The sequence below is a fragment of the Hyperoodon ampullatus genome, assembly GCF_949752795.1.
Source record: "Hyperoodon ampullatus genome assembly, chromosome: 3".
Taxonomy (NCBI): Eukaryota; Metazoa; Chordata; class Mammalia; order Artiodactyla; family Ziphiidae; genus Hyperoodon; species Hyperoodon ampullatus.
In genome coordinates this window covers 14,658,020-14,685,927 of record NC_136916.1, presented here as the reverse complement: position 1 = coordinate 14,685,927, position 27,908 = coordinate 14,658,020, and the positions used below count along the sequence as shown (strand labels likewise).

General features: G+C 36.7%; 1 protein-coding gene across 2 annotated transcripts in view; it reads right to left on the bottom strand.

The window, feature by feature from the left end:
• The window catches only part of NEBL (nebulette), a gene marked incomplete at its 3' end in the record, with an annotated part of 349,160 nt that overhangs the window by 55,989 nt on the left and 265,263 nt on the right, over nt 1–27,908 (bottom strand). The window contains exons 6-11 of one of the 2 annotated variants that reach the window (XM_079700817.1): nt 19,321–19,422; nt 18,289–18,390; nt 9,318–9,431; nt 7,589–7,690; nt 2,810–2,914; nt 931–1,038 (exon numbers count right to left, since the gene is read on the bottom strand). The exons of the other annotated variant lie outside the window; for it this stretch is intronic. Of the exons in view, the coding sequence (XP_079556943.1) occupies nt 931–1,038; nt 2,810–2,914; nt 7,589–7,690; nt 9,318–9,431; nt 18,289–18,390; nt 19,321–19,422 (633 nt within the window). The remainder of the gene's footprint in view (nt 1–930; nt 1,039–2,809; nt 2,915–7,588; nt 7,691–9,317; nt 9,432–18,288; nt 18,391–19,320; nt 19,423–27,908) is intronic. 2 annotated transcript variants of the gene reach the window in all.

Below are 27,908 nucleotides of genomic sequence, written 5' to 3'. Positions count from 1 at the left end.
CTCTGAAAAAGAAATTATTTGACAGAAGTAACTCACTAAGGAAGATTGACGATGACTTGAACTCACCAGTATATGACTAGAAAATGGAAAAAAACACTGAAGTATGCTTTTATAGGAGAGCTCTATTTGTGGAACAGAAGACAAAGCACTTTTCAAAGCCAGATTTAGAGATTTCCTCTAGAAAACATACTGGCTAAACCTACATCTGGCATTAGAAGAAAGTGAGAGAAGCTTAGTTATAGGCTATAACAAAAACATTAGTGGCTTTTCCTGAGTTCATACTTAGCTTTACCTGTGGGAAGCTCTTAAAGAAGCACATGGTCAAGCTTATCCCTTAGGAATAAGAACCATCTCTTGTATCTACTTCACTGGTCCTGCATTTAAAGACATCTTTCACATCAAACTTTGTCTAAGACTTTTAGATATATTATTTTTCTAGTATAAAATTTATCTGCCAATTTATACAGAATAAATTATAGAGTATAAATCTTTATAGTATAAATGTGGTTCAAAGATATTTTCCATTGGAAGATTTCTTTCTCCTCAAGCCCTGATGAGCAGAAACATAATTGCTGAGCCTAAAAATCTAATAGCCAATGGCTACAATTTAAAGGAAAACATGTCTCAGCCTCTGCAAAGGATAATTCTCCCCTAGTGACAATACCAGAAATCAGAATAGCAAAAATTGAAAGCCAATATTAATGAAAGACCCACACAGTCCACAACGTAAGTTAATTCCACAGCATATAATAAATGTATAACTGCAATTAAACATTAAAGCTGATTTACACCTAATGTCAGAAACAGCCAACCACTGCAGTGTACTTTCTTCTGGACCCACTAAACATTCTGAACCACTCTACTGGTTCCTTTCAATGATAAAACATCAAATTTGCATTAAACAGTTGATAACAAAACAAAGGGACCCACCTCACTCTGCATCTTCTGAGCCTCCTTTGAAGCTTGATATGATGGTGTCTCAACAAATTCAAGCATCGATTTCCCCTTATTTTTCTCATACTCTTCTTTGTACTTAACCTTCATTGAAAAACAGTATAAAAGGCACATAAAGCTCACAAGCCCTTATACAAATAGAGCAAAGTCAAATAAATATATGTGCAAAACAATCACCCTATTTTCTAAAATCACATTCTTCTGGCCATTTAGGTTGATGACTGGGTTCTCTGTGGTTAATGATATACAATGAAAGTAAACAGGTAATATATTAAAAATTTTAAGGGATAAAAATGATTTAGAACTAAATAATGTAGTTCTAGGACTTGTATAAGTATTTAGACAGTTGGGATATATAGATATGTATCATATACGTGGGGTTACATATATAAACACATATGTTATACACACAGGTATAGGTACATATATAGAGAGAAAGACAAAGAGACAGAGAGGCTGAGACAGAGAAAAAAGGAGAGAGAAAAGAGAGAGAGAGAGAGAGAGATCCCCGTGATAACTTTGAATGCCTAGCAGTAAATCATGGGCAAGAAGAAAAACATAGCTGTGATTCTCTCTTTCTGACAAAGGAAAGACAGTGTTCTTTGGGACTGCTGAATTTTTCCGTAGACACTGAGTGAAACACACACACAGAGCTTTTATGTGACTTCTTTCAGTTTCACTAAGCATTATTTAATAATATCATAACATGAATTATTTATTGCAGTTACAACCAATCCCCATCTTATTTTGGTTTATAAAACGATCAATATTTTCTATCTCCTGAAAACAAAAACTAGAATTATATTCTGTAAGCTGTCAGAGTGGTCGGCTTTTTTAGCAATATACCTTCTTAAATTAAATTCACAGAAAAGTTTTGATCATGATTCATTTCACTCAGAAATGTATTTTCATTAAAATCCTTAGGTATAATAATTACTTATGAAATTAGTTCTTAAGTTGTATTATAATAATAATTTTAATGGTAATTAAATCCAAAAGAACCTTTTCAAAACTTAGAACTTTGTGGTGGCAGGAAATATAACAAATTTTTAAATTCCTATTTTTGGGACTACTTTTGTTTTAGAGAAGTATAATAGAATGATCGATGAGAGTGTGTGAAGTATAATAACACATTATGCTAGGATAAAATTTTGTGGGGAAAACGAAATAAAAGTAAGAACACAAGAGAAAAACACATACATTTCCAAACCTTAAAGGAGAGCTGGTTTGTATATTTTTTAAATAAATGAAGGTGGATATCAAATCATTATGCAATTTATGTTCCATGGGATACATTTAAAAGAGTGATGTAAAATTTTATCTTAATAGATGCTAGAAATAACATCTTTTGCAACCATTGAAATTCAGAACCAAAAAAAAGTTATCAACTTTAAAGTGTTCAAGGAAAAAGATATTTTTAAAGATTTCTTTCAGAGAGTACATAGAATTTCATAGTCAAAAGAAACATTAACGTAGAATACACTGGTAAGATAGTTTTTCCTTTTTAATGCACTTATAATTGAACTGAGAAATTATAATGAACTTTGTGCCTGGAAAATTACTTTTGCAGCTCAAAATGACAAATCAGTACACTATAAAATTGAAATTATGAGATATGATCATCATTTAATTAATTAACTCATATATTGTAAGTGTTAACTTGTGTATAGTAACTATAATATTATGAAATGCCTGCATATGAAACATGGTTCAAGCTTCCCCAGCCCAATAAATATAGACAGCGTAGCGTTTGAGATTTTTTTTCATGACGCACATTCCTTCCAGCAGCTGCACATTCTCGGTTCAGGTGCCCGGCAGTGAGTGTTACAGGGTCTGGGTTGGGGAGGTCTCATACCTGACTCTGGAGCATGGCATTGCCTTTATGGTGCAGGTGTTCCACAGCGTCCGTGTCAAAATGATACATGCCTTTGTTTTCCTCAAAAAGCTTTCTATACTCTCGCTAAAATAGAGAACATGAAAATAAAGTCAGAAAAAAACAGGCTGATGAGAGCAACTAATACTTAGGAATGCAAACTGAAAAAATGCAAGCCAACAAGAACTGCAAAGCTACCACCAGGTTCCCATGGCTGGTTGTACAGCTTTCTGACCCTGCGCTAAACCGACAAAGCAAGATAGACCAGCTCTAGGTGGTCAATGTGAACAGCATCTAAAACACTGAAGAGAAGCAGAGGACAACTGGCTGTAAACACAATGTAAAAGAGATTTGCGACACTGAAGAGTGACAACAGAAAACCCGTGACTTGTGTGAATAGGCAAAGTGGGCAAAATAAAGGCAACTTGTCCTGCCCTTATTCTAGAACAGAAATGTATTTAATTTCATCTACAAGAAGAGAAGGAAAGAAAAGAAGAAAGAACATAGGAACGGAAAGCTGGAGTCAGGAAAGAAAAATAAGTTGCATACAATGGTTCAGCCCTGAGAAAGATTGGGGTTCATAAGGAAAATGAGAGGGTGAGAAATAATTCAACTAATTTTCCTAAAAGGAGAGGGTAGGAGGTGTCTGGAAGAGAAACTGAGGAATCTGGGTATGGTTGGTTGCATTTTTAAGGTGAAGAAACTGGATTAAGACATTATTTAGACATACAGACAAAAAGGTAAATTTGGGGCTTCCCTGGTGGCACAGTGGTTAAGAATCTGCCTGCCAATGCAGGGGACACGGGTTCGAGCCCTGGTCTGGGAAGATCCCACATGCAGCAGAGCAACTAAGCCTGTGCACCAGAACTACTGAGCCTGCGCTCTAGAGCCCATGAGCCACAACTACTGAAACCAGCGCACCTAGAGCCCGTGCTCCGCAATGGGAGAAGCCACCGCAATGAGAAGCCTGCACACCGCAATGAAGAGTGACCCCGGCTCGCCGCAACTAGAGAAAGCCTGTGCACAACAACGAAGACCCAACGCAGCCAAAAATAAATAAATAAAATAAATATATTTATTAAAAAAAAAAAAAGGGTGAATTTGGAAGAGACCAGAATGGATAAGGATGCCAAATTTGGCAAGTGTAGGACTCTAAATACAACAGGCAGCAATAAGACAAAAATTGCTTCCTGATTTTTATCATTGGAGATTTGGACACTTAGTTATTTTGCCTATTTGGAAGAGACTTTTAGAGGTAAATGGTAACTCTCAAAGACTTTTAGAGGTAAATGGTAACTCTCAAAGACTCACGTCTACAGAGACTTAAGCTAAAGTTTGCTGCTCCTAAGACAATGAGGATTTCAGTGAAAATGGCAGTTTTGTGTAGAGTGGAGGGAGAGGTAAGCAGCATTTGAAAGGCAGCAGGAAAGAGCTAGGACATTTGGGTCTTAGGAGATGCTCCAGTGATCTGAGAGAGAAGCAGGAAGAAGGCCCAGTGCCAGGGATGGGAAGGATGGAAGGTCCAAGCGGCCTACACATGAAAACTGCTTTCCCTGGGTACGCAGCAATGGTCCCCAGAGGCATTTTCAGCCAATTAGGGAACTAAGACATGTGTCTCCCAAAACTCTAACCAGAATACATTAGGGAGGATAGCAGCCCCAGGAAGCTCATGAAAATGTTCACATAGTACATCTTGACGCAAGAGAACAATCTCTAAATAAATTTTGGCTTCTCTCCTAATTTTTTTAAAAAAAGATAATTTCAAAGAATAACAGTATACTTAGAGATGTTATAATTTGATTACAAGTTATTTTATAATATATATTTATAAAATAGTTATGAACTGAATGTAACAAGCTAGGATACATTCCATTACTAAGTTAAAATCCAGAACTAATAAAGTCTGGGATAACGGGTATATACTGAGAAAAGGTCAAAAACTACTGTCCCTAACTCAATGATCTATTGTAGTTACAGAGAATTTCAGAAACTCCTATTTTTTTTTTTTTTTTTTTTTTCTGTACGCGGGCCTCTCACTGTTGTGGCCTCTCCCTGCTGCGGAGCACAGGCTCCGGATGCCCAGGCTCAACGGCCATGGCTCACGGGCCCAGCCGCTCCACGGCATGTGGGATCTTCCCAGACCGGGGCACGAACCCGTGTCCCCTGCCTCAGCAGGCGGACTCTCAACCACTGCGCCACCAGGGAAGCCCACTCCTATTTTAAAACCAAAACAAAACCACCCTATTTGAACTAAGATCTGCAAAAGATTACCAATACTTGCTTTTTCTTATATAATAGTCTCTGTTGCCTCCTAGTGGGAATTATACAAAGTAACACACAATATATATTTTTAATTTATGCAGTTATAAAAGAAACTGAAAGCTAATAGAGCTCTATTTTCCAAAGGAAAATGTTCTCTCAAAAATTTAATCAGTATGGCTGTAAAAACTCATAAGGCACTAATTTTACTGTACACACTATAATTTTTTAAATTATGATTTATATCAAAGACATTCAGAGGTCTTTAAAAAACAGCCATTTATACCAAACTGACAACTAATTCTGGCAGAATGTCTGTTTAAGAATTCCCTTACTCAATCTTTTAATAAAATTAAGTTGCCTTTATAAATCAACAAAATCCCAATTCTCTTTACATTAAAATTGAAAAGAAGGCAATTCTGATGTACAATAAATTCAAGCCAGTGTAACATCGTGCAACTTAAATAAGTAGAAACTTCAGAGTAACACCTTTTTTGGCTCAAACTTTCTCTTCCATGAAGTAATTGTTCAATCACAATTCTATCACTGAACAGGAAAAAATCTATAATCCAGGCAAAAGCAACCTGAATGAAGGTTTAAACTTTATAAGTGGTATATAAAACAAGTGGAATATACAAATTTGCTGGGTTTTCTCTGTTGAAGAGAAAATAGAAACAATTACTATTATTGCTTTTCACCACTATTATAAAATAAAGGTCAATTTTTTTTTTTTTTTTTTTTTTTTTGCGGTACGCGGGCCTCTCACTCACTGTTGTGGCCTCTCCCGTTGCGGAGCACAGGCTCCGGACGCGCAGGCTCAGCGGCCATGGCTCACGGGCCCAGCTGCTCCGCGGCATGTGGGATCTTCCCGGACCGGGACACGAACCCGCGTCCCCTGCATCGGCAGGCGGACTCTCAACCACTGCGCCACCAGGGAAGCCCAAGGTCAATATTTTTTAAAAGAAATATTGCCTATGAGTGGCATGCCTTTTTTCTAGCTACCAAATTTTTGAATTACCACCATGATATTTTTGTTGGCTTATTTATACATGAAACCTTGTGTCCTAAGGAAATTTAACCCAAATAGGGATGAGAAAGAGTCCCAGGTCAAATGCTACTGCAATGATCAAACTGGATGAGCAAAGACTAAACATGAAGAAAGCAGAGGCTCAGAGCACAGAAACATATTGATTTTTAGAAGCATACCTACGAGTCGTGGCAGAAAATGTATAATTCAAACAGAGCCACTCAAGGAACAGAGGCATGTGTGCAGAGGAGGAGGGGATAAGCATTGAAATGGCAGGACACCATGAATTAAGCATCCAGGGACTGAGTCTAATTCTGTGCCTGACAGTCTCCCAACCTTCATCCCTGCTCGACAGACAGGAAAGAAGAATGGACTGCTTTTCCTCCAGAGACCAGTGATAAGTAATTGATTAATTAATCTCCATGAATACAAATTATTTACACGCAGATTATGTTTCAAGAAGAAAAGAGGATTACAAAGTAATGAACAGAAGTTTCAATATATCAAAGCCAAGTGTAGACATTTTTAACCTGAACTGAAGCTGTTATCTCATTATTTAATGGTTTGGGAACCAGGTTTTGACTACAGATTTTTCTCATGCATGACCGTGGGTACATCTCTTGAAGATGACTGTTTTCACTTTTTCACATTCTTTGCCAACATATCAATACTTTGCCATCAAATCTGTGCCTGATCCAAAGCAGATATATGATAAATATGGATAATTTTTGAGTAATTATTAAAATAGGTATAGAAATAACTTGAGGTCAAATTAGAGTTCATCATCACCGTGGGCCATTCTGAGATGTAGGAAATACAGGCACAGGTGAGCCAGGGTCATCAGGAATGAGAGCCAGTGCAGTCAGGGTTCAGATGCACTGCGTGCTGGAAACAGCATGTAAGAGCTGAGCTCTGATGGAATGGACCACTTGGCAGTGGACACAGATATTTTCATCAGGACGTGAGGAAATCACCCTCTCCTCCTAGTTGCGTTGAAGAAAACATCGAAACCTTCATAAAAGTATAGCATCAACACAAACGCCCTTGAAATTTATTTTTAAAGAAGATATAATTTAGACTAAGATAAGTTTTATGCTACCTACTGAATACCAGACACTCTGCTCTGGCCTGTACAAAATAAAAGATCCCTGACTTAAGAGCATGACCTCCAAGTGCCTTCGATCTACTACAGAGAAAGAAAGGGGAAGGAGAAAGACAGAAAGGACGCTCGTACAAACACTTGGAAGGGTAGCTGTTCAACAAGAAAGTTTGTATTCAAGAAATATTAAAGAGCTAGCTTTGTAAAGCGACAGCCTGGGTGGGATTTAAGCAAGACACTACTTTTCATTAAGTGAGTTACTGAGGGAGGAGTGAAGGCCGGGCTCGCCTAAGGAAGCAGGTGTGCTCATGAGCACTGCAGACACATCGGCTCCAGAGACTCACACACCTACAGTTGTCAACAAATGACCACTTACTCCGCTGAGCATTTTGCTGGTTTTCAAAGCGTGGTTTAAAAACAAGTTTGGGAGATCTGAAACTGGATCATGCATATTTTGAATGTCTTTCTTGTACTTCACCTATGAAAATAACATGGAACAAAATACCATCTAGGAGAAGAAAATATTACGCTTTTGCATTATGGCCATTATTATTTTAAACACAACAAAGTATTATTTAATGGGAAATTGACAAATGAATTTACAAGGAGCCACTAGATGGTGCTCATTTACTACGGAATGAATAAAAGAAAACTACAGGGACTTGAAAATATTTTGGTAACTCCTTTTGTTTACGTGGTCAGAAAGGGTGATGTTAACAGAATCAAGTAACTTTAACAGAAATTCTGTTTTCAAAAAATAAAGAAAATAGAAACTTTACTCTTTAGAAATTACCACCATCTTTCAATTATATTTTGTGTCTATTTTAGAGCTTCTGGTGGTTTTCATCCTATTACTATATGGAATGCTTCTTTTCTCTTTAATCAGTTGCTTTGGAAACATAATAATATTAGTAATAATAATAATAAAATGTTAATAATAGAAAACATCAAGCACTTACTGGGTAAGTAAGTAAACAAGTAAAAACTCTTCTGTTTAAACACTTTATATGTATTAAGTAATCTCCACAATCCTAGTAGGTAAATACTTTAAATATCCCCATTTTACAGATGAGGAAACTGAGGCACAAAGATGAAAGCATAATAAGTGGTGGAGCAAGATTCAAATCCAGGCAATTGATTCTAAACCTTGAGCTTTCAGTACTGCGCTCTAGGTTCCTTTAAGTATATCCCAATTCTATTTGCTTTACGTTTGTACACACACAAAAATAATCAAATAAGAAAAATAAATCATTATGATATTCCCAAAGGTCCTAAAAGACAGAAACACCTATTTCCATTGCTGGTAACAAAAGCTGGCTAATGAACACAAATTACAATACCTTCTAAACATTAATGAAAATAAAAAATACCAAGTCCCAAGGATATGACAGGAGTTGAAAGGTTTAAATGCTCTAACAAAGCAACAGTTCAACAATAGTCAAACTTAACATTTAAAAAGGTACTCTATACATCATTCAATTATAGCAAAGTAATTGATTTTTTCCATGTTTCTTTTTTTATACTCTTCCTAATTCTAATAAAAAATTAAGCCATCTTTTCTTATAAATTGAAACTTTGTTTTTAAAGATATGAAATGAAAACAAAACTTACGGAGAGGTATTTCACAGAATTTACATAAGGGATAAGAAAGAAATTGTAAGCCATCTCAAGTACAATTTCTGGAAATTTCCTTAGGATAAACTAGTATGCACCAGGTATACTTTACAATATGCACTATTTCATGCATAATTATATGAGTTAACTATTGTCATAATATTAATTTATGATACTACACACTACTTTTCTGAAAAACTATATAATCTATTTCTATTCTTGATCGGCTATAATAGTTTTATTAGCAATATTGTTCCTACTTATTAATTAATTAATAATCAGTAACCATTAATAGTAAATTACAATATGAAATTTTTCTCAGAAAAGCTTCAAGAAAATATGCTTCAGCTTTTTCTAAAATTATTTGGAAATTACATGATCTTGATTAAGTATCACAAGTACCACACAGCCAAGTCCGACAAAACAAGAATCAAAATATACTGAAAATAATCTTCTGTGAATTACAAGTCATGAGGCAGAAAGTAACTTACATTACTCGCTAGGGCAGTGGCCAGCTGACTTTGCCTAAAAGAAGCACTTTCAAGAGGATTGTAATGATGTTTCTTATCCTTCATTTCATTATCAAATTTTTCTTTGTATTTAACCTTCCGTAAAAGAAACAAAAAGGATAAATTAAATAGCACATTTACCTTTAAGCTTTCAAAGTAACACGTTTGATTTTTAATTAGATCATATAAAAGCTACCTTAAAAATGTATGATAGCAAAAGTTTAAATTCCTGGTATTTCCCTCCCACCCCCCCAACCCCCATATAAAGCTTAATTAGGCATAAAGGGTTTTTTTTTAATTAAAAAGCACCTCTACTTGAACATGGATCATAAATGCAATTAGGCATGAACTCAAATCCTATTAACAAGAATTATATACTAAAATCTGGGGATTTTTAAATGTCAGTTTCCACTTCTGCATTCCTAACATTTATGATCAGTTAGAAATCAAGACCACAAATGTCTTAACATCTACCACATTTAGAAAATGGGTCCTAAATCTCAGAATTTGAATATTAATTTTCCTAAAAGAATTATTCCAAATGCAGGACATAGCTCATACCATGGTTTTTCTCATCATTTCCCATTTGTTCAAAACCTCATTGTTAGGGATTACATTTTCTGAAACATCCTGGGTCTATTTAATGTCATTTTTCATTTCTCTGCTTTAACTCCACAATTGCATTCAGCAGCAGAACCATCTCCAATCTTCACTGTGGGTTTTTTTTTTTAAGTCGTCTTAAGGCAACCAAAAGAAGGATTATCAACTTATCGTGTAGAACTATATTTTTCTCCATGAATAGAGAAATAAGTGAATGTATGTTATGATAACTAATTAGAATATATATACAAATTCTTTACAAAAATAAAACAAAAATAGCTAGTCTCATTTCACATCTGCTTTTATTCCTGTAGGCAGAAAAGGATGCACAAATCTTAAAAGCAAAAGTAAGCTCTTTTGGGCTTCCCTGGTGGCGCAGTGGTTGAGAGTCTGCCTGCCGATGCAGGGGACATGGGTTCGTGCCCCGGTCCGGGAAGATCCCACATGCCACGGAGCGGCTGGACCCATGAGCCATGGCCGCTGAGCCTGCACGTCTGGAGCCTGTGCTCTGCAACGTAAGAGGCCACGACAGTGAGAGGCCCGCGTACCGCAAAAAAAGTAAGCTCTTTTGTCTTCTTGTAATATTTTTATTATATAATGATTCTTACACTATTTTGTTTTCTTACAACATTCAGAATGCACCTTTATTCTACGTCCTAATCTCTGCCTTGCAGAAACCTTTACAAAAAAGCAGTTTGGGAATGGCTCATGTTACCTCTTTTAATCTAGTGTGTACTGGGTGATGGTCTCCCTTAGGGACACATGCCGCGTACCTACGAGTGGGAGCTTGTGAAAACCCTGGTGGGAACACATTTGGAAAATATGTCAAGATGGTTCACAGGGAACATTTTCTGTTGCAGTTCCATTTGCTAATAATAACTTTTGATACTCAGTGTACCTTATAAATTCAAGCAAAATCTCGTTCATTCTAATTAACAGGCAAGGTCTCCCTAAAACAAGAAAAACTTTGATTTTTAGAAAATTATTTTATCTTGAAATCAGGGCCAACATCACCAATGGAATAAATTTAGAGCTCCTTTACTACTTTCCACAGTAGCTGGCACCAAAGCCAAGATTCTCCCTACCTGATCCCCCCACTAAACACACAATGCCACTCCTCAGCACTCCTCTGCTGTGGCATTTTTCACAGTATTCTTATCTGTGTTTTTGTCTCTTCTAGGTTTTAGTGCCTGAAAGGTATTCACTTAATGATGATCGTAGATTCTCTGAACTGACTTCCCCTAGAATGGCACTCCCGATTCAGCCAGATTCACCAACACTTTCCACCTACTGAGGAAAACATGCTGCCTGATGCCACAGTGCCGTAGACACTCTCAGCTGGTAGCTGTTTCCATCTAATCAACTGATTCTGCTATGTAACATGGGCTTGCATCATTTCCTGTCAGTTATTCACAGTTCCCAACCTCTGGCACCATGAGTATCTTAGTTATGTATTAGCTAAAAGGCAAAACTTGAGCGCAGAGAGCCCACCATACTGTCTTTGTACCCACCCCTGGGGTTCCCAGCACAATTACACTAAGCCCAGAGGCAACATGGAAGGAAGTGTCACTTGGAAATTAACCTGACACATTCTCACCCGTTAGATAACCTGGTAGCATTTACACTTTCCAAGTAAATGCATAATTTCTGAAAAACAGTAATGAATCTACATTGTAATGATTCCTTCCTTCCTCTATTCATTAAACATTGAGCCTGCACTGGGTTCCTGCCATGAGTTAGGATGAGTTCCTACCTGAGGTTGGGAATGCTGATATGACCCAGACACACTCCATCAGGCTTGGAGTCAGTAATCTCTTCCAAAAGCAAACCTGATCAAGTCACATACATGCTTAAACTCACTTCTTATTGGGCTTAGCATGAAGACCAGGATCCCAGACATGGCTACAAGGTTCAGTGGGACCTGGCATTCCCAGCTCTCCAATCTCCCCTTTAATTTCTGTCCTCTGGCCATCCTCGTGTTCTGAAGCTCCTTGAACATGCTGCATGTGCCACCTCTCTGGCCTTCCGTATGCTGTCCCCTCTGTGTCAGATGAATTTCCAAGTAACACACCCCTCCACGTTGTGTCTGCTCCTAGTGTAGCTGTGCTGAGAACTATGGGGTGTACAAAGGCAGTCTGATGGGCTCCCCATGCTCAAGATGATAGGACCTATTTTTGCCATTTAGCTAATACATAACTAAGACACTCACGATGTCTGAGGTTGAAGAATATGAATAATTGAAAGAAAACTCGATGGAAGCCAGCACTGCTCAGCTGGATTAATTGATTAGATTTAAATACTTCAATACAAACAGAACCGTGCATTTTTTCACCTGATGTTTTACAAGACACACTTTTAGTAATACTAACCTATTATTAAAGGTGAGTTTTCCCTGGAAATATAAGATTAGACTATTTTCTAAGTTTTGGACATATTTGAATTATCTGTGTATGTCTGCTCTCCCATTAGACAGTGAGCAAGAAATAGATTTTTATTCATTGTTGTATCCCTAGTGCCTGACACAGTGCTTTGAATGGATTTGGCACTTAATATACGTTTATTAAAGAAACATATAAATTAAAGAGAAAATGATAAGCAATCAACTCTCTATTAGGACTCAGAATGAGTCATACCCTGAGGTAGGTGTTGCAACTATATATAATACTTTTCTAATTTCCCAAGTCTGTTCCTCCGACACACACCCTCCACAGTCATCGATAAATTGGTTTGAACAACATCCTATTAGGAAGAAAAAAAATGCAACAGGAAATGAAAGACAATAGATACAAAAATAACATATTGCATCTGTATCATACTTTATAGCTCCTGCCAGACTTTTACTCATTCATTCATTCATTCAAGAATTATTTATCTAACGCATACTCTACATCACTTACTATGCTGAAGAGTTCTATACTGAAGAGATTTGGGAATCGGGTGGTAACTGTCTTCAAACATTTGCAAAAACAGAAAAATAGCATTTGTTCTACTACAAAAGGTAAAGCTAGTATTGATAGGTGAAATTGTAGCCAACGAGATTTCTGCTGGTTATAAGGAAAATGTTCTATCAGCTGAGCTGTCCACCAGTGGAACAGCTTTCCTGCTCTGTTTTCCCCTTCTGCTTTCCTGCTCAAATCACTGCTCCCTACCTCCTCCAATGTTCACCTGAAAATTTTCTACACATCTTGCATCTGCCCAAATGTAACTTCTTTCTGAAAGCCCTCCCTGACCCTCTAAACTATAATATTTACTGCTGATATATTTTTGAAGCACCCCAAATTTACCTGGTCACCCATCACACATTGCTGCAATTATCTGCAAAACTGTCTCTGGTGTTGGTCTTCCCCATTAGACTCTAAGCTTGGTGAAGGCACGGGCTATATCTGTTCTGTTCACCCTTGAAAATCTAACCCCAAGCATAGTGTCTGGCATGTAATATCTGGTTCAGTAACTGTTTTGTTTGAATGAATAAGTGGATGGATTACATTGAGAAGGGATTCTTCCATTGAAAAGCAGGACCAGGTAACTTTCATGGTGTCTCCAAATTTTGCAATAGCCTTGTAATAGATTTTTATGAGAACTTTATTCTTAAAGATTTCTACCACTGTTATGCATTGGGCTACACACCCTAAAATTTGAATTTTAAAATGCTGTCTAACCTTTCCAGGTTATTTCTGTAGCATGAGAATAATTATTTAAAGTATATCTGTCATTCAGTTACTTCTAATGAGTTTAATGATAAGCGAAGTATTGTGAAATTTATCTTATTTTAACCTTCAGAACTCTGTGTGATCTGATTTAAAAGATACCTAAAGAACAAAAATGCAAGAGTTTCCCTCATTAATTAACCAGAAAGTAAAATAACTGAATTACATAAAAAATATATTTACCAGACACTGATACCAACTGTCTCTTATGTTGCTGTAAGGTTTGCACATAAATGAACTAAGAAAATAGCCAAATAGTTTGGTTCACTCACTGGTTCACTCACTAACTTCACATACACACTGAACATTCTATCCTACTTTCAACCCACAGTTCACACATCTGAGTGTCCACCTGCTCACGCACACTCACTTCTGCTAAGGGATCAGGGTAATGCTTTCCTTTCATTACAATGGGTGACTCAACCATGGAACAAAGTATCTTCCTTCCAGTTTTAAGACCATTTGAGACAAGAGGAAATAGGTGTTGGGTGACTTTGCTATGGTTTTAAGGCACAATGTTACCCCTTATACATAAATCAATCACTGGAAACAAATGAAAAGTTATACCTATGACTGATTTTATTCACATTATGAATATCATATCTAAAAGTTAATGACTACCAACTTTTAAAAAAATATAGGTTAGGTATATGGGATGAAACTCCTAAAAGTTTTATAAAGAATTTTAACAGACTTAGCAGAACTTTCAGAGGTACACACTACAAAAAAACACTAGAACTGCTCAACCGCAATGATAGAACTTAACCTAGTTTCTCATAACTGCATCTGAACAGGGTTGTGTTTCAACAGTCAAAGCCTGACTTCCGATCTTAGTAGTTCAAGCTTTCAGCACAAGGAGTGCTGGGCTTGGTGACATCACCTGTGGCTCAGTTTCACAAAGTGCCAGAAAAGCAGACAAAAAGCAGACCCTGAACGAAAGCTTTTCATCATAGTCACAGAAACATATGCTAGGAAAGAAGTGGAAAATTGGATAAGTGCACTTAATTATCAGTGAAAATGAAAAGTAAACAACAACATAATGCCACACATCCATGGGCATCAATTCCCTCCAATTTTGGATGAAACTGAACTAAAAGTTGTTGAGGAAGAGAGTAAAAACAGAGTTTTATGTAGAATTCATCATAAAATCCACGTGTTTAAGTCTGAGTTTTACCCAAAATATACTCTGCCCTTAGTTTCATAATAAAATAATACCTTACTGACTTTGAACCAAATGTGAATGATCTAGAGAAATTTGTTTAATCAGTCTCTATGTAATTCTTGAAAGCCTAATCTGTGCCATTACCGCCGTTAAACCCTGTCCCCACAGAGCCTGCTGAGTGGTGGTGAATAGATGTTTAAAACACACACATATACATTTATATGACTAATATACATTGTGTTAAGAACTATAAAGAAAAACAGAATAAAGGGGAACAGAGCAATATAATTTAAATCAGCAAGTCAAAGACGTGACATTTAAGCCAAAAGTTGGGTGGAAGGAGGTTGGAAGGGAGAGTGCTTGCCCAGAAGGGAGAATGGGAGATTCTCCAAACCAGTTAATACCCCTTTACAATTTAAGGACAATACTTATTATTAAATTTTAACATCAATCTAATTAGTAATGTTTAGGTTTAAAACCCTCTCTTACCAAAATATCAAACGCAATTTTAGAAGAAACACTAATTACTATAAATACAAAATTTTCTTTGATATTATAAAACTAAAGGAATTCCATTCATCACATAGACAAATGCCAATTCATAAATTAAGATGATCTATGAATATGAAAACAAAATAACCACTCTTAGAAGAATTTTTTTTAAGATGATGACTTCAATAATTACTGCCCTAATATTTGAGATACTTATAAATACACCCATCTCTTTATCTTAGCACATGAGATTTCACTTTCATTTTTCACTGATTTTCTTTTAATTACTTGACCATAATTTTATGTGCCTCCTAGACTTTACAACTATGGGAGCAAAGCTATTGTACAAGTTAACATAGGAAGAGTTTTGTTTCCATTACTTTTTCCGGGTTCAATCCCACAGAGCTCAGTTTCCAGGTAAAATGGAAGAATTGTACCCTCTCGCTTTCTCTTTCTGTCTATTCATCAGGGGTGTCTTATCTCTGCACACCATGGGCACTGCCCCGTCATCGCCTTCCCTCTCACAATCTGGGTGCTCTCTTACTCTTTCTGTTCTGTGTCTTGCATCCTGCCCCTAGCTTCCCAGCTTACTGCATTCCTAAATTATTTCCCTTCTATGTATCTACTTGCCTTCGTGGGCTCCTATATTCACGATCTCATTAGCTTAGGAGCAAGAGAATACATGATCTCCAAAGTTGTCAATAAAAATAAGAAACTACACTTTCTGCCTTTATTTCTAGTCAATGCACCTGAAAATACAAATGAACATACCAAGTTCATTCCGGAAGTCCTATATATTCATCTGCCCAGTTTTTCCCTTTTCTAATGAGTTTGTACACTGTGAGATCAGCAAAAATGTCATAAAAAAACAAAGATGACAGATATAATGTAACTTGCAAATTACAATCCGCTTAGGCATCTGATAATTCAGTTATTAAATGATTTGAGATTTTTTTTTAAGTCTGCCTAAGAACCCAGGTAGGATCAAATGGTAGGATTTTTGGTGACTGCATTTGAAATGTGAAAATAAAAACTCAAATACTAAAACTTTCTTCTAAGGACTCTCAAATAAGATTGTGAATGAATGAATTTAAGACCAGAATCTAAGGGCCAGTCTACTATCTCTGCTTCATTTTGTGCATGAATTCATGTAAAAAATGCAGAGTAGAAAACTATTCTGAATAGCTACAGTAAAATTATTCCTGGGAAATGATGCAGTGTTTCTATGGGCCAGGCAGTGTCTTAAGCTGCTCACAGTAATTCATTTAATCCTCACAACAACCCTAAGAAGCAGTATTGCTGCCATGCCATTTTACGGGCCAGGAAACTGCAGATGGAGAAATTAAGCCATCTGTCCAAAGTCACTCAGTGAGCCAGCGGCAGGACCAGGAACTCAGGGTCCAGGTCCACAGCCCATTTTCTTAATTACTCAGCCAAATTGTACTGCTTCTCTAGAATCTGCCGCTTCTCCTACACAACCGATAGGAACTCTTTGCCCCCAGAAAAGGCTGAAATTGTAAGAAGTCAGAAAATCTAAAGCGATGCCGGAAGAGTTGCCAGGTCTGTGCCAATATTCCCTGCTCTTCAATGAGTGTTATTTGGGCTCAGAAGAGCTTGGAGTCACGGCCCTTCTCAGGCCCTCCAAAGCTAAGAACATAGTAGGTCTTTTCATTTTTTCAGATAGTATTTTATGTTCTTCAGTTAGATTTTACAGTTTTCCTCTTTTACATCTCTCCATTTTGAAGTATAATCGAATTAAGACTTTTGCAACTTGAGGAATGGACATTTTCAAAGTTGAAAACACTATACATGCATAAAAATTACTATCTGTTATCACTGACTTTGCAAATGTTACATTTTTCCATTACAAGAGTTGTTAATTTTTACATAGTCAAGCATGTCTAACTATTATTTTGTAGCTTCTGGTTCTCCAGTTTTAAGAAGAACTCTGTTATCCCTATGTGGTGTATATAGTCTCTTGGATTTTCTTTTAAGGTTTAAAAAATTTTTTTGGTTTACATTCACATCTTTAATCCATCTGGAATTCATTTTGTAGATGGTTTAAGATTCAGGTCCAATTTTATTTTTACCCAGATGGATGGCCAGTTATGTCAGCACCGTTTATTAACTAATACAACTTTTTCCCACTGACTTGAACCAACACTTTTATCATATATTAAATTCTTATACACATTGGAACCTCTTTCAGGATTCCCTAGTCTATCCTACTGATTATTTTATCTCTTACTATATCAATCCCATATTGATTTAATTTCAGTGGTTTTATACTATGTTATGGTAACTCACAACTTAAGTTCTCCTTCACTGGTCTTCACTTTCATACTTTTAAAGGCTATTCTCAGGCATTTCCTTTCCATTCAAACTCTAAGATCATTTACCCATACTTCAAAAAAACTGTTGGATTCTAATTGAAATTGCATGACATTTATATATTAATTTTGGGAAAATTGAAATTCTTATCTATTGAGACGTTCAGCCAAAAATATGGCATGTCTTTACACTTTTTCAGATCCTTTTTATGATTTCAATGTTCTCTTCATTTAGATTACCTCTTTTTTTACTTTGTGATTAAAGCATTTAAAAATTGAGAAAATTGCTATTTTTCTTACTAAGTTAAAAGTTCTGTGTATGCGTGTATAGATAGAAATTTAACTATTCTTCTAATCTAATTGATATGACTATTGCTAAATTCTAGAAATCCTAGGAAATGTGACAACATGGCTGAACTCATAGAAAAAGGTTAGAATTTGAGCCAGGAGAAAAGAAAACTTAGTTTTATGTTTAAAATTGGACTTATTTTATCCCTTACTGAAATTTACAATTATTGTAATCCTATCTGACATGGTTACAGAAATATTATCTTTACGTATTCTTGCAATTAAAGACATTACCTAAAGTAAAATATCTTCCAGTGCTGCTAGAAACAAAATCTCTGAATAAAATCATTGTGGGATCATCACTAGATTCTTACTTGACTAGAAAGTTTAGAAGCTTCCATAGCATGTTCAAAATCTGGTCTTCCAATTACAGCAGGCTCTTTATTCATTACTCCTTGCCCTTTCTTGTATTCAGCCTAAAATGAATAAATAAGAGAATGTTGAACATTTCTACTTTCCAATGAAAAATTACATTGATAATAGCCAAAATAAAACTGACCCTCAGTCCACATAAAATGTTCCTTACAACTCACCAAATACTAAAATGCTGACTGCTAAGAAGAAACTGATTTTATAAAAACAACTTTTTTGTAGTAAAATAATTACTAAGTTTGAGTCCATGAATCCAGTCATCATCATCATTGTGTTTATGTTATCCAGGAGAAATTTCTAGATAACTGAGACCCTGCATTCTACATGCAGATGTCTTCTGGCTTTGTTTAGTGTTAGGAACTGATCTAACCCTGTTTGGTTAACATGCAGTTGAATTTAGTAAATAATTATTGATTTTTTAAGTCGAGTATAGCCTATGTTACTCAAATATTTGGTTCAAGTTAAGTAATCATTTTTAATCAGGATGTAAGGTATGTTTAAGTAAAATGGTATTAACCAAGAAGGATGTCTTAGGGAAGATAAAAACAGCCATGATGTATAGGAAATGTGCATTGGTAAATGCTGACCAAAGAGAACCTGCACAATTAACAGCAACAAGATGGAAACAAGGCCAAGTAAAGTTCTTTGGGACAAGGTGAGAGATAATATGGGACCAGACGAATGACAAACTTGATTCTCAGGCTCAGACATTTGAATGTTATCTTATGCCTGAATAGTATTTATTTTTTTAAAAGCATGACAACAGAGCCATGGTCAAGTCAAGTCTGATCAGTTTCTGCACATATCCAAATAATTTACATAGTGAAATGGATAATTCAGATGAAAAAACTGAGATGTCATTAATTCAGATTGATTAATTTCACTAACTAAATTAACCATCCAACAACCAAAGCCACTTTGTCTCCTGCAAAAATGAGAAATCAATTCTTCTCAAGATAAGAAAGAGAGATTACATTGCTTATGATCTTGGAGATCTGTGTCGCCATCTTTATGTCTGGTCTGTCAAGCTCCGCATTATACGTGTGGGTGTCCTGCACATCTTTTCTATAAAAAATCTGATCAAAGAGACAGTTTTGATTGAAAAAGAGAAAACAGAAATGAGTAGTTTCATATAGCTGCTAGCCTTAATGTCCATAACATAATTTATCCTTATCATAATCTTCTAAGAAAGCCACTGACCCTAAGTTTTTTTTTTTTAATTTTTATGTGCAACATTTATTTGGATAACTATATTCTTTTTTTACTATGCCAATACCTCACTAACATTATTGCATATGAACTGAATTTATACAACATAAAAAATATAATCCCAAGACCTTGGCACAGAACCAATCTTATAAGATTTTACATACACCATCCTTATAAGCATGTCATTCTGTGTAAGTGTATATGTGCATATTCACATACAGAATAGCCTCACCAAGGGGCGTTAACCTGTCTACCACACAGTCTTGACCCCCAGGGGATACAGGATAAGCTCCAGCACACGAATATGGAAAATCATTTCCTGGGGTGAGGGTATGTGAAACTCTGGGACTCTCCAGCTTTTTCACCCTCCCAACCACACCTTTCTCTTCCTTTTCTGATTGGACTCTTCAAATGCCCCTTATCTGGGAGGCCTAGTGATGGGTACTGATAGTTTTATTCTAGTAAATATCATTGCAATGACTTGATCCTCCAACAATAAAAGGACCCACATTAAGGAATATTCATCCTCTGAATACACATTAGATACAATCAAACCAAAGTGTGGAAAACAGAGATTTAACGAGAAAAATATATATAAATTTTGCCAAACGTACTTTAGATGACAGTGGTCATTTACATTAACTTGACTGACAAATGAGAGGAGAGATCAGAAGCCAACTCATATAATCCCTGATGGGCAAATATCTCACGTCTATCTGCTTCTCTATTTCCTGAGATCGGTCATGAGCTGAAGAAATATTTGTCTATTTTCCAGATGGAGTTCTATATGGCAAATTCACCAGTGGATGGCTAGTCAACTTGTCCATTACATTAGATTCTATTAAATTTATAATGCAAAGGGTATAGTAACAGTCACTTTTAAAACCCATCTTCACTTTTTCAAGATGTAAAAGGTAGAACACAGAAATGTATAACTGAACATCTGTACAAAATGCACAATTAATTGCATTTGTACAAAACAAGTATTTCTAATGTTGCCTGCAAGCTTTCTGCAATAGCATCATCTGGGGTACTTATTAAAATTTTTAGATTCCTGAGATCAATCCTCAATCCTCTGTAACAGAATTTTGGTAAATGGGGCCCAAGAATCTGCATTTTAATGAATTCCCCAGTTGACCACTATGAATCAGTGCTCTGGATAATATCAATGTATCTTGTTATTTGCCTTTCAACCTTGCAGCGTTAAAAAAAATTTGGGGCTTCCCTGGTGGCGCAGTGGTTGGGAGTCTGCCTGCCGATTCAGGGGACATGGGTTCGTGCCCCAGTCCAGGAAGATCCCATGTGCCACGGAGTGGCTGTGCCCGTGAGCCATGGCCGCTGAACCTGTGCGTCTGGAGCCTGTGCTCCACAACGGGAGAGGCCACAACAGTGGGAGGCCCGCGTACCGCAAAAAAAAAAAAATTTGTACATTTTTATTTCTTTCAAAAATAATATCAAGTGTAAGAAATGATAATGCATTAAAACTTTCATAAGATCCCTAATGCATTATATGATTTTATTTCAATGAAGCATGTATACATACTTCTATTTAAGAGCTTGCACTGGGACTTCCCTGGTGGTCCAGTGGCTAAGGCTCTGCGCTCCCAATGCAGAGGGCCCGGGTTCAATCCCTGGTTAGGGAACCTAGATCCCGCGTGCCACAACTAAGACCTGACGCAGCCAAATAAATTAATTAATTAAGAAAAAAAAAAGAGCTTACATTGGCCTCACCACCAACTACTTTTAAACTATGTTTATAATCATGAACCTGTCTGACAAGTGAACACAGCTTAAATATAATTAGCATAATTTTGGCAAGAACATCTGTTTCCTTCACTACCTGCATTTTCATAGGCTTTACGTTAAGCAATTTTAAGTAGGTTTTGTGCACACCGGTAGCAAAAGAAACAAAAGTAATCTGAAAACTGAGTTATTTTGTTGGGTGAGTTTAAAATCTTCAGGGATTTAAAATAAGCCAACTTTGATTGGCTTCAAAAAGCAACACACTCATCTACAAATGACGGCCAATCAACCTCAGCCTGCACCAAGTTAAACACAAACTGTGTAAACAAAAACAGACTCTCAGGTGAAAACAAACCAAAATTATTACCCACCTACAAGACTAACTGTTTCTAAGTTACTACATTCAGATGAAAGCCGTAGGGGGGAATGCCTTTTTGTTTAGAAAAGAATGAGGGTAAAAATGTAAACCCTTACTTTTTGAAAAGAGCTGCAACCTTTCAGAAATCTATGCTTTACATGGGTTACCTAATTATATGCTGTTCAGCCTAATGGCTGCGTGAAGAGAGGTGAACAGCACAAAGGCGGCGGGAGCGGGACAATGAATAGGGCCCCATCATCCATGTAAATTGCAAATTAGAGGCCAGCATATGTGACTCAAAACAAATATTAAGATTGACATGAGCTGCACATTCAAACAAGCGGACACCACAGAGCCACACAGGAGAAAAGCCCAGGAGCCTGTCTCTACCGATCTCCCAGAATATCAAGGCTTGAGGTTATCCCACAGGAACGGGGACTTCCGCTGAGGGACACTGAGAGCGGCAAGCTCCTGATTTTCGCTAGCTGAAGGGATGTCTGAACATCGGAAACAAGGTTACCCGAGCAGATTAGTCATCTTCCTCCACCTAACCTGTTACTTAGGGCCAAGGGAAGCTCATCTGACATTTCTCAAATGTCTGCAACATGTGTTTGTTCCCTTCCTCAGGCCGTCACAACTGAGGAAGAATAAAAACGTTACAGTGGGTGGGATAGGGAGGGTGGGAGGGAGGGAGACGCAAGAGGGATGAGATATGGGAACATATGTATATGTGTAGCTGATTCACTTTGTTATAAAGAAGAAACTAACACACCACTGTAAAGCAATTATACTCCAATAAAGATGTTAAAAAAAAACAAACGTTACAGTGGAAGAGAGGTTTGTCAGAGGAAGGGCAAACACACATACACTCTTTCTTTTCTGAATAATCCAAACCCTAAATGCTCATTGTGTTGGGACAATGACGACAGATGGGACCCCATTCTCCAGGCAGTCTTCTCAAGACGAGATGGTGTTCTATAAAAAACTGTTTTGAATAAGAAGAAAGACAGAGATTCCTGAAAATCTCTGAAAATTCCTGAAAATCAACCCAGGACAGGTGCAGGCCTGAGGGTCAATGACTGATTTTGCCTCGTTTTATTTAATGTTTTGTTCCTTATCGTGTCCTCAGAGTAAGAGAATGAAAAAGGAGGCGGAGGGAGGATAAGTGAAAGGGGGAGGGAAGAAAGAGGAGAAATAATAATAATAGCAGTAATAATAATTGTCATTTCAGGCCATTTATTATGTACCAGCTACCATATTAAGGACTTAACATTCACTGCCTCACTCACACATTTCTTAAATGTATGACTATAACGATTTATATCCATTAAACCAAGTTCCCTTTATGACTCTTCTATTTCAAATTTTTTCTTAATTTTAAACTAGTTATTCTCACTAATGAACATTAGAATAATCCTAGTAAGTTCCACATAGGAAACAAATGGAATTTTAATGGGCATTGCACTAAACCTACCAAACAATGTAGGGAAAAATGATATCTCAACAAGATTTCAGTCTGTTCACAGGAGAAGGTATATTTCTCTATTTCTTTAAATCTTTTATTTTAGCTTTCAGTGAAGTTTCATCCTTATCTTCTATAGGTCCTATACAGGAAAATACAATCATTATCATATTATTATCATTTTTATACATTTATTTTGCACTCAAGATAAACTGATTTATCTTTTTAGTAGTATATAATATTTTTGCAAAGACTAGTTATGGTTTCTTCCTCAGGAGCACCTAGAATTATTACTGTATATGCTTGATCTCTTCCTCCCGCCTTTTTTTTCCCCACTGAAATTTACTTCCTTGCCCTTTTCCGCATATCTGGATCATTTTCCTAAATTATTCCTTTGTAGTAGACGTGTTAATTTTTAAAAAATCTGCCTAGCAGCATTATTTATTTGGAAACTGCCCCTCCCTCACTCCACGTGATCTAGCGGGGCCATCAAAAGCAGCCTTCCTGCCTAGTGACAGGAGGGGCCATGTGACAGGTTGTCCAATCAGATACCCCAACCCTTGGGAAACCATGATTAAATCGAGGGCAGACACATAACCAAGCAAGGCCAGAGTCATTGATGGATCTGAGACCGGGGGAAAAAGAACAGCTGTCCTTTCCTCTGGGATCAGTTGCTGTGAGGATGATTTAATTTTGGAAACACCAGCCTTGAGACCACCTAGACAGAGTCTGTCTGCAAGTGAAGTCATACAGAAGAAAGCAGAGCCAAGAGATGGGAAGAGAAGGAGAGTCCTCGTGACACTGTGGAGCCTTTGGAGCCAGTTATGCCTGAAGGTAGCTTGAATTTCCCAGTTACCCAAACCAATAAATTCTCGTTTTTCACTTGAGCTAACATGAGATGGATTTCTGTTACTGAACCTAGAAACTCCAAATGCAGCCTCCATTTCATACGTTTTTCTGCAGTGTTAAATCTATTCTTTATTGCCTCCAAGAAAGATTTTAATTTTATCATCTGAAACTAACACAATATTGCAAATCAACTATAGTTAAACTTTTTTTTTTAAGATTTTAATTCTATCGTGGGAGGGAGGGAGATGCAAGAGGGAAGAGATACGGGAACATATGTATATGTATAACTGATTCACTTTGTTAGAAAGCAGAAACTGACACACCATTGTAAAGCAATTATATTCCAATAAAGATGTAAAAAAAAAGATCTTAATTCTATCAAAATCTGTCATTGAATTTCTTCCTTATCTCACCATGTTCACTTTCTCCCTCAGCTTGTATTTTCATCTCATTTCATTGTCTTTTAATCTCAGCTTATGCTCCCCTTATAATCTTTCTACTTCTGTATAGTAGAAAGGCCACATCTTTTGCATGTATCCTACAGTCATGCCGAGTGTCCCATGTGCCAGGTGCTGTTCTAAACACTTTAAACACATTAATTTCTTAAATCCTTACCCCTCCCTTGCTGTGCTCGATTGTCTGTACTCAACTGGGCTCCATCAACACTCCCTCCCAAGGCTAGAACTAGTTATCCAGAATCCCCTTCCTTGTATTGTTCTCGGTTGGACTTGGCCAAGAAGAACTTTCAATGAGATATTGAAAATGGAAGTGAAATGGCTGCGTTTATTCTTCACGTACAGCCAGACACATCGAGCAAAGGATTCCCAGTGTCTCTGCAGCAAGCTCTTCATGTTTAGACAACAGTGATTCCAGATTCTTCAATAGGTGAGTTAATAAACAAGAGAAAAGCAAAACCTCCACCATGATGGTCCATACAGTGAAATTCAAGCACTTGGAGATGCAGAGATTGAGAGCTGAGGGATGGCAGGCAGGATGGAAGCCACAGACAGATACCTGTGAGGCTAAGGGCAATGTGAGCAGACAGACTAAAAGAAAGCAAATCCAACTGGCCCCGAACTCATTCATTCCCTTTGCTACTCTGGTGAAGGTTAAAATGATTCTTGGTGAGAAGAAACTAGACAGGATGGGTATGTAGGACAGAAGTAAGTAGTGTAAACTGTATTCAGTCATAACCTCAAACATCAGTTCAGTCAGCCTCAAGAAATTCTTCTGTCATCAACTCTTACGTTAGAGAAGCCCTCCAAGTGTCATCAAGTAGTCACATGGACTGGAAATTCTATCTTAATAAGACTTATTTCTGTTTGGGTATGCTGCATGTAAAAAACAACTAAATCATTAAATCGTAAACATTATTTTTAAAGGAAAATATAAACCTTTGAAATATAAGTAAATGCAGGATCTGATATTCATCAGAAAACAAAATTGTTTTTCAATTTTCTGAACAGTGGAGTAAAATATAAAGCTGTATCTAACACTTTATCATTATTAGCAGTATTATCATTGTTTATAAAAGCATTTGAGAGTTGACAAAAGTTTTTTTATACGTGATTTAATTTTATCACCACCACAATCTTGTGAAGAAAGCAGGATAGGTATTACTAACTATTCTGCCTTAGAGATGAACAAAATACTAATATACCTATTTTAATACTAAATTCTAAAAGCACTGTTATTTTAAGTCACATCACGGAATCACAGAGTCACAAATGTTTTTCCAGTATCATTTAACTGATTTATCCTTAAGATTTCTCTCTGTCTGATGGAATAGAAATTGTCTGCTTATTAGGTTTTTTTTCATATTTACTGGAGTATAATTGCTTTACAATGTTGTGTTAGTTTCTGTTGCACAACAAAGTGAATCAGCTATATGTATACATACATCCCCATATCTCCTCCCTCTTGAGCCTCCCTCCCACCCTCCCTATCCCACCCCTCTAGGTGGTCACAAAGCACCGAGCTGATCTCCCTGTGCTATGCAGCAGCTTCCCACCAGCCATCCATTTTACATTTGGTAGTGTATATATGTCGGTGCTACTCTCTCACTTCGTCCCAGCTTACCCTTCACCACGTGTCCTCAAGTCCATTCCCTACATCTGCATCTTTATTCCTGCCCTGCCACTAGGCTCATCAGTACCATTTTTCTAGATTCCGTATATATGTGTTAGCATACGGTATTTGTTTTTCTCTTTCTGACTTACTTCACTCTGTATGACAGACTCTAGGTCCATCCACCTCATTACAAATAACTCAGTTTTGTTCCTTTTTATGGTAGAGTAATATTCCATTGTATATATGTGCCACATCTTCTTTACCCACTCGTCTGTCGATGGACATTTAGGTTGCTTTCATGTCCTGGCTATTGTAAATAGTGCTGCAGTGAACTTTGTGGTACATGTATCTTTTTGAATTATGATTTTCTCAGGGTATAAGCCCAGTAGTGGGACTGCTGGGTCATATGGTAGTTCTATTTTTAGTTTTTTAAGGAACCTCCATACTGTTCTCCATAGTGGCTGTATCAATTTACATTCCCACCAGCAGTGCAAGAGGGTTCCCTTTTCTCCACACCCTCTCCAGCATTTATTGTTTGTAGATTTTTTGATGATGGCCATTCTGACCGTGGTGGGGTGATACCTCTTTGTGGTTTTGATTTGCATTTCTCTAATGATTAGTGATGTTGAGTATCTTTTCATGTGTTTGTTGGCAATCTGTATGTCTTCTTTGGAGAAATGTCTATTTAGGTCTTCTGCCCATTTTTGGATTGGGCTGTTTGTTTTTTCTGATATTGAGCTGCATGAGCTGCTTGTATATTTTGGAGATTAATCCTTCGTCAGTTGCTTCGTTTGCAAATATTTTCTCCCATTTGAGGGTTGTCTTTTCGTCGTTTATGGTTTCCTTTGCTGTGCAAAAGCTTTTAAGTTTCATTAGGTCCCATTTGTTTATTTTTTATTTTATTTCCATTACTCTAGGAGGTGGGTCAAAAAAGATCTTGCTGTGATTTATGTCAAAGAGTGTTCTGCCTATGTTTTCCTCTAAGAGAAAAGTTTTTATTAATGTTAAGAAAGTACATATATCATTCTTGAAAAGAACATTAAGTCTCTGGTTTCCCCTGCTGGATACTTCTTTCTAATACACATTGAACTGATTACCAATATGGCATTTTGGGAACATTTACCACTCTAATTTCATCACAAGTCTATACAGACCACATTATTTATAAAACTTAAAATGGCAGTTTAAAATTTGTTTGACTTGCTTTAGAAGTACTGGACTTCATGTCTCTGATAAGATTCATGAAAACTATTAATGTTACTGGGGTTTTCATTTCAAGCCCATCTTTAGGGGAAACTAACAGGATAGAATATCTCCAGTTCCTCTAATTACATTAGAAAAAATTTGGCAGGGGTACATCCCTGAAGATACAAAAAAATTTAGATTGGCTCTTTTTAATCATTCTTTGACTGCAGTATCAACAAGATAGGTAGCTATCTGGGTTCAGGAACCTTCTGAATATGCCCTTCTGACCTAAATGCTTCTTAATATAAATTTCATATTGATTTGGCCTTTTTAGAAATTTCATCTAGTTTCATGTTTTGAATTAACTATGATATCACCCTAAACTCTTTTTTTTTTAGTATTTTTATTGGAGTATAATTGCTTTACAATGTTGTGTTAGTTTCTGCTGTACAACAAAGTGAATCAGCTATATGTATCACCCTAAACTCTTAAACCACCCTTTAAAACTGAAGGAGGACCAAACAGAACTAATATTTTATGGACTGGCTCTTCTACAGAGCCCTTTACATATCATATCTCATTTACCACTTGCAAGAGCCCTGTGAGATGGGTATCATTGCCCCAACTTTACAGACGAAAAAAAAAAAAAAAAACCAGATTTGGAGACATCTGTAAGTTGTCCAAGG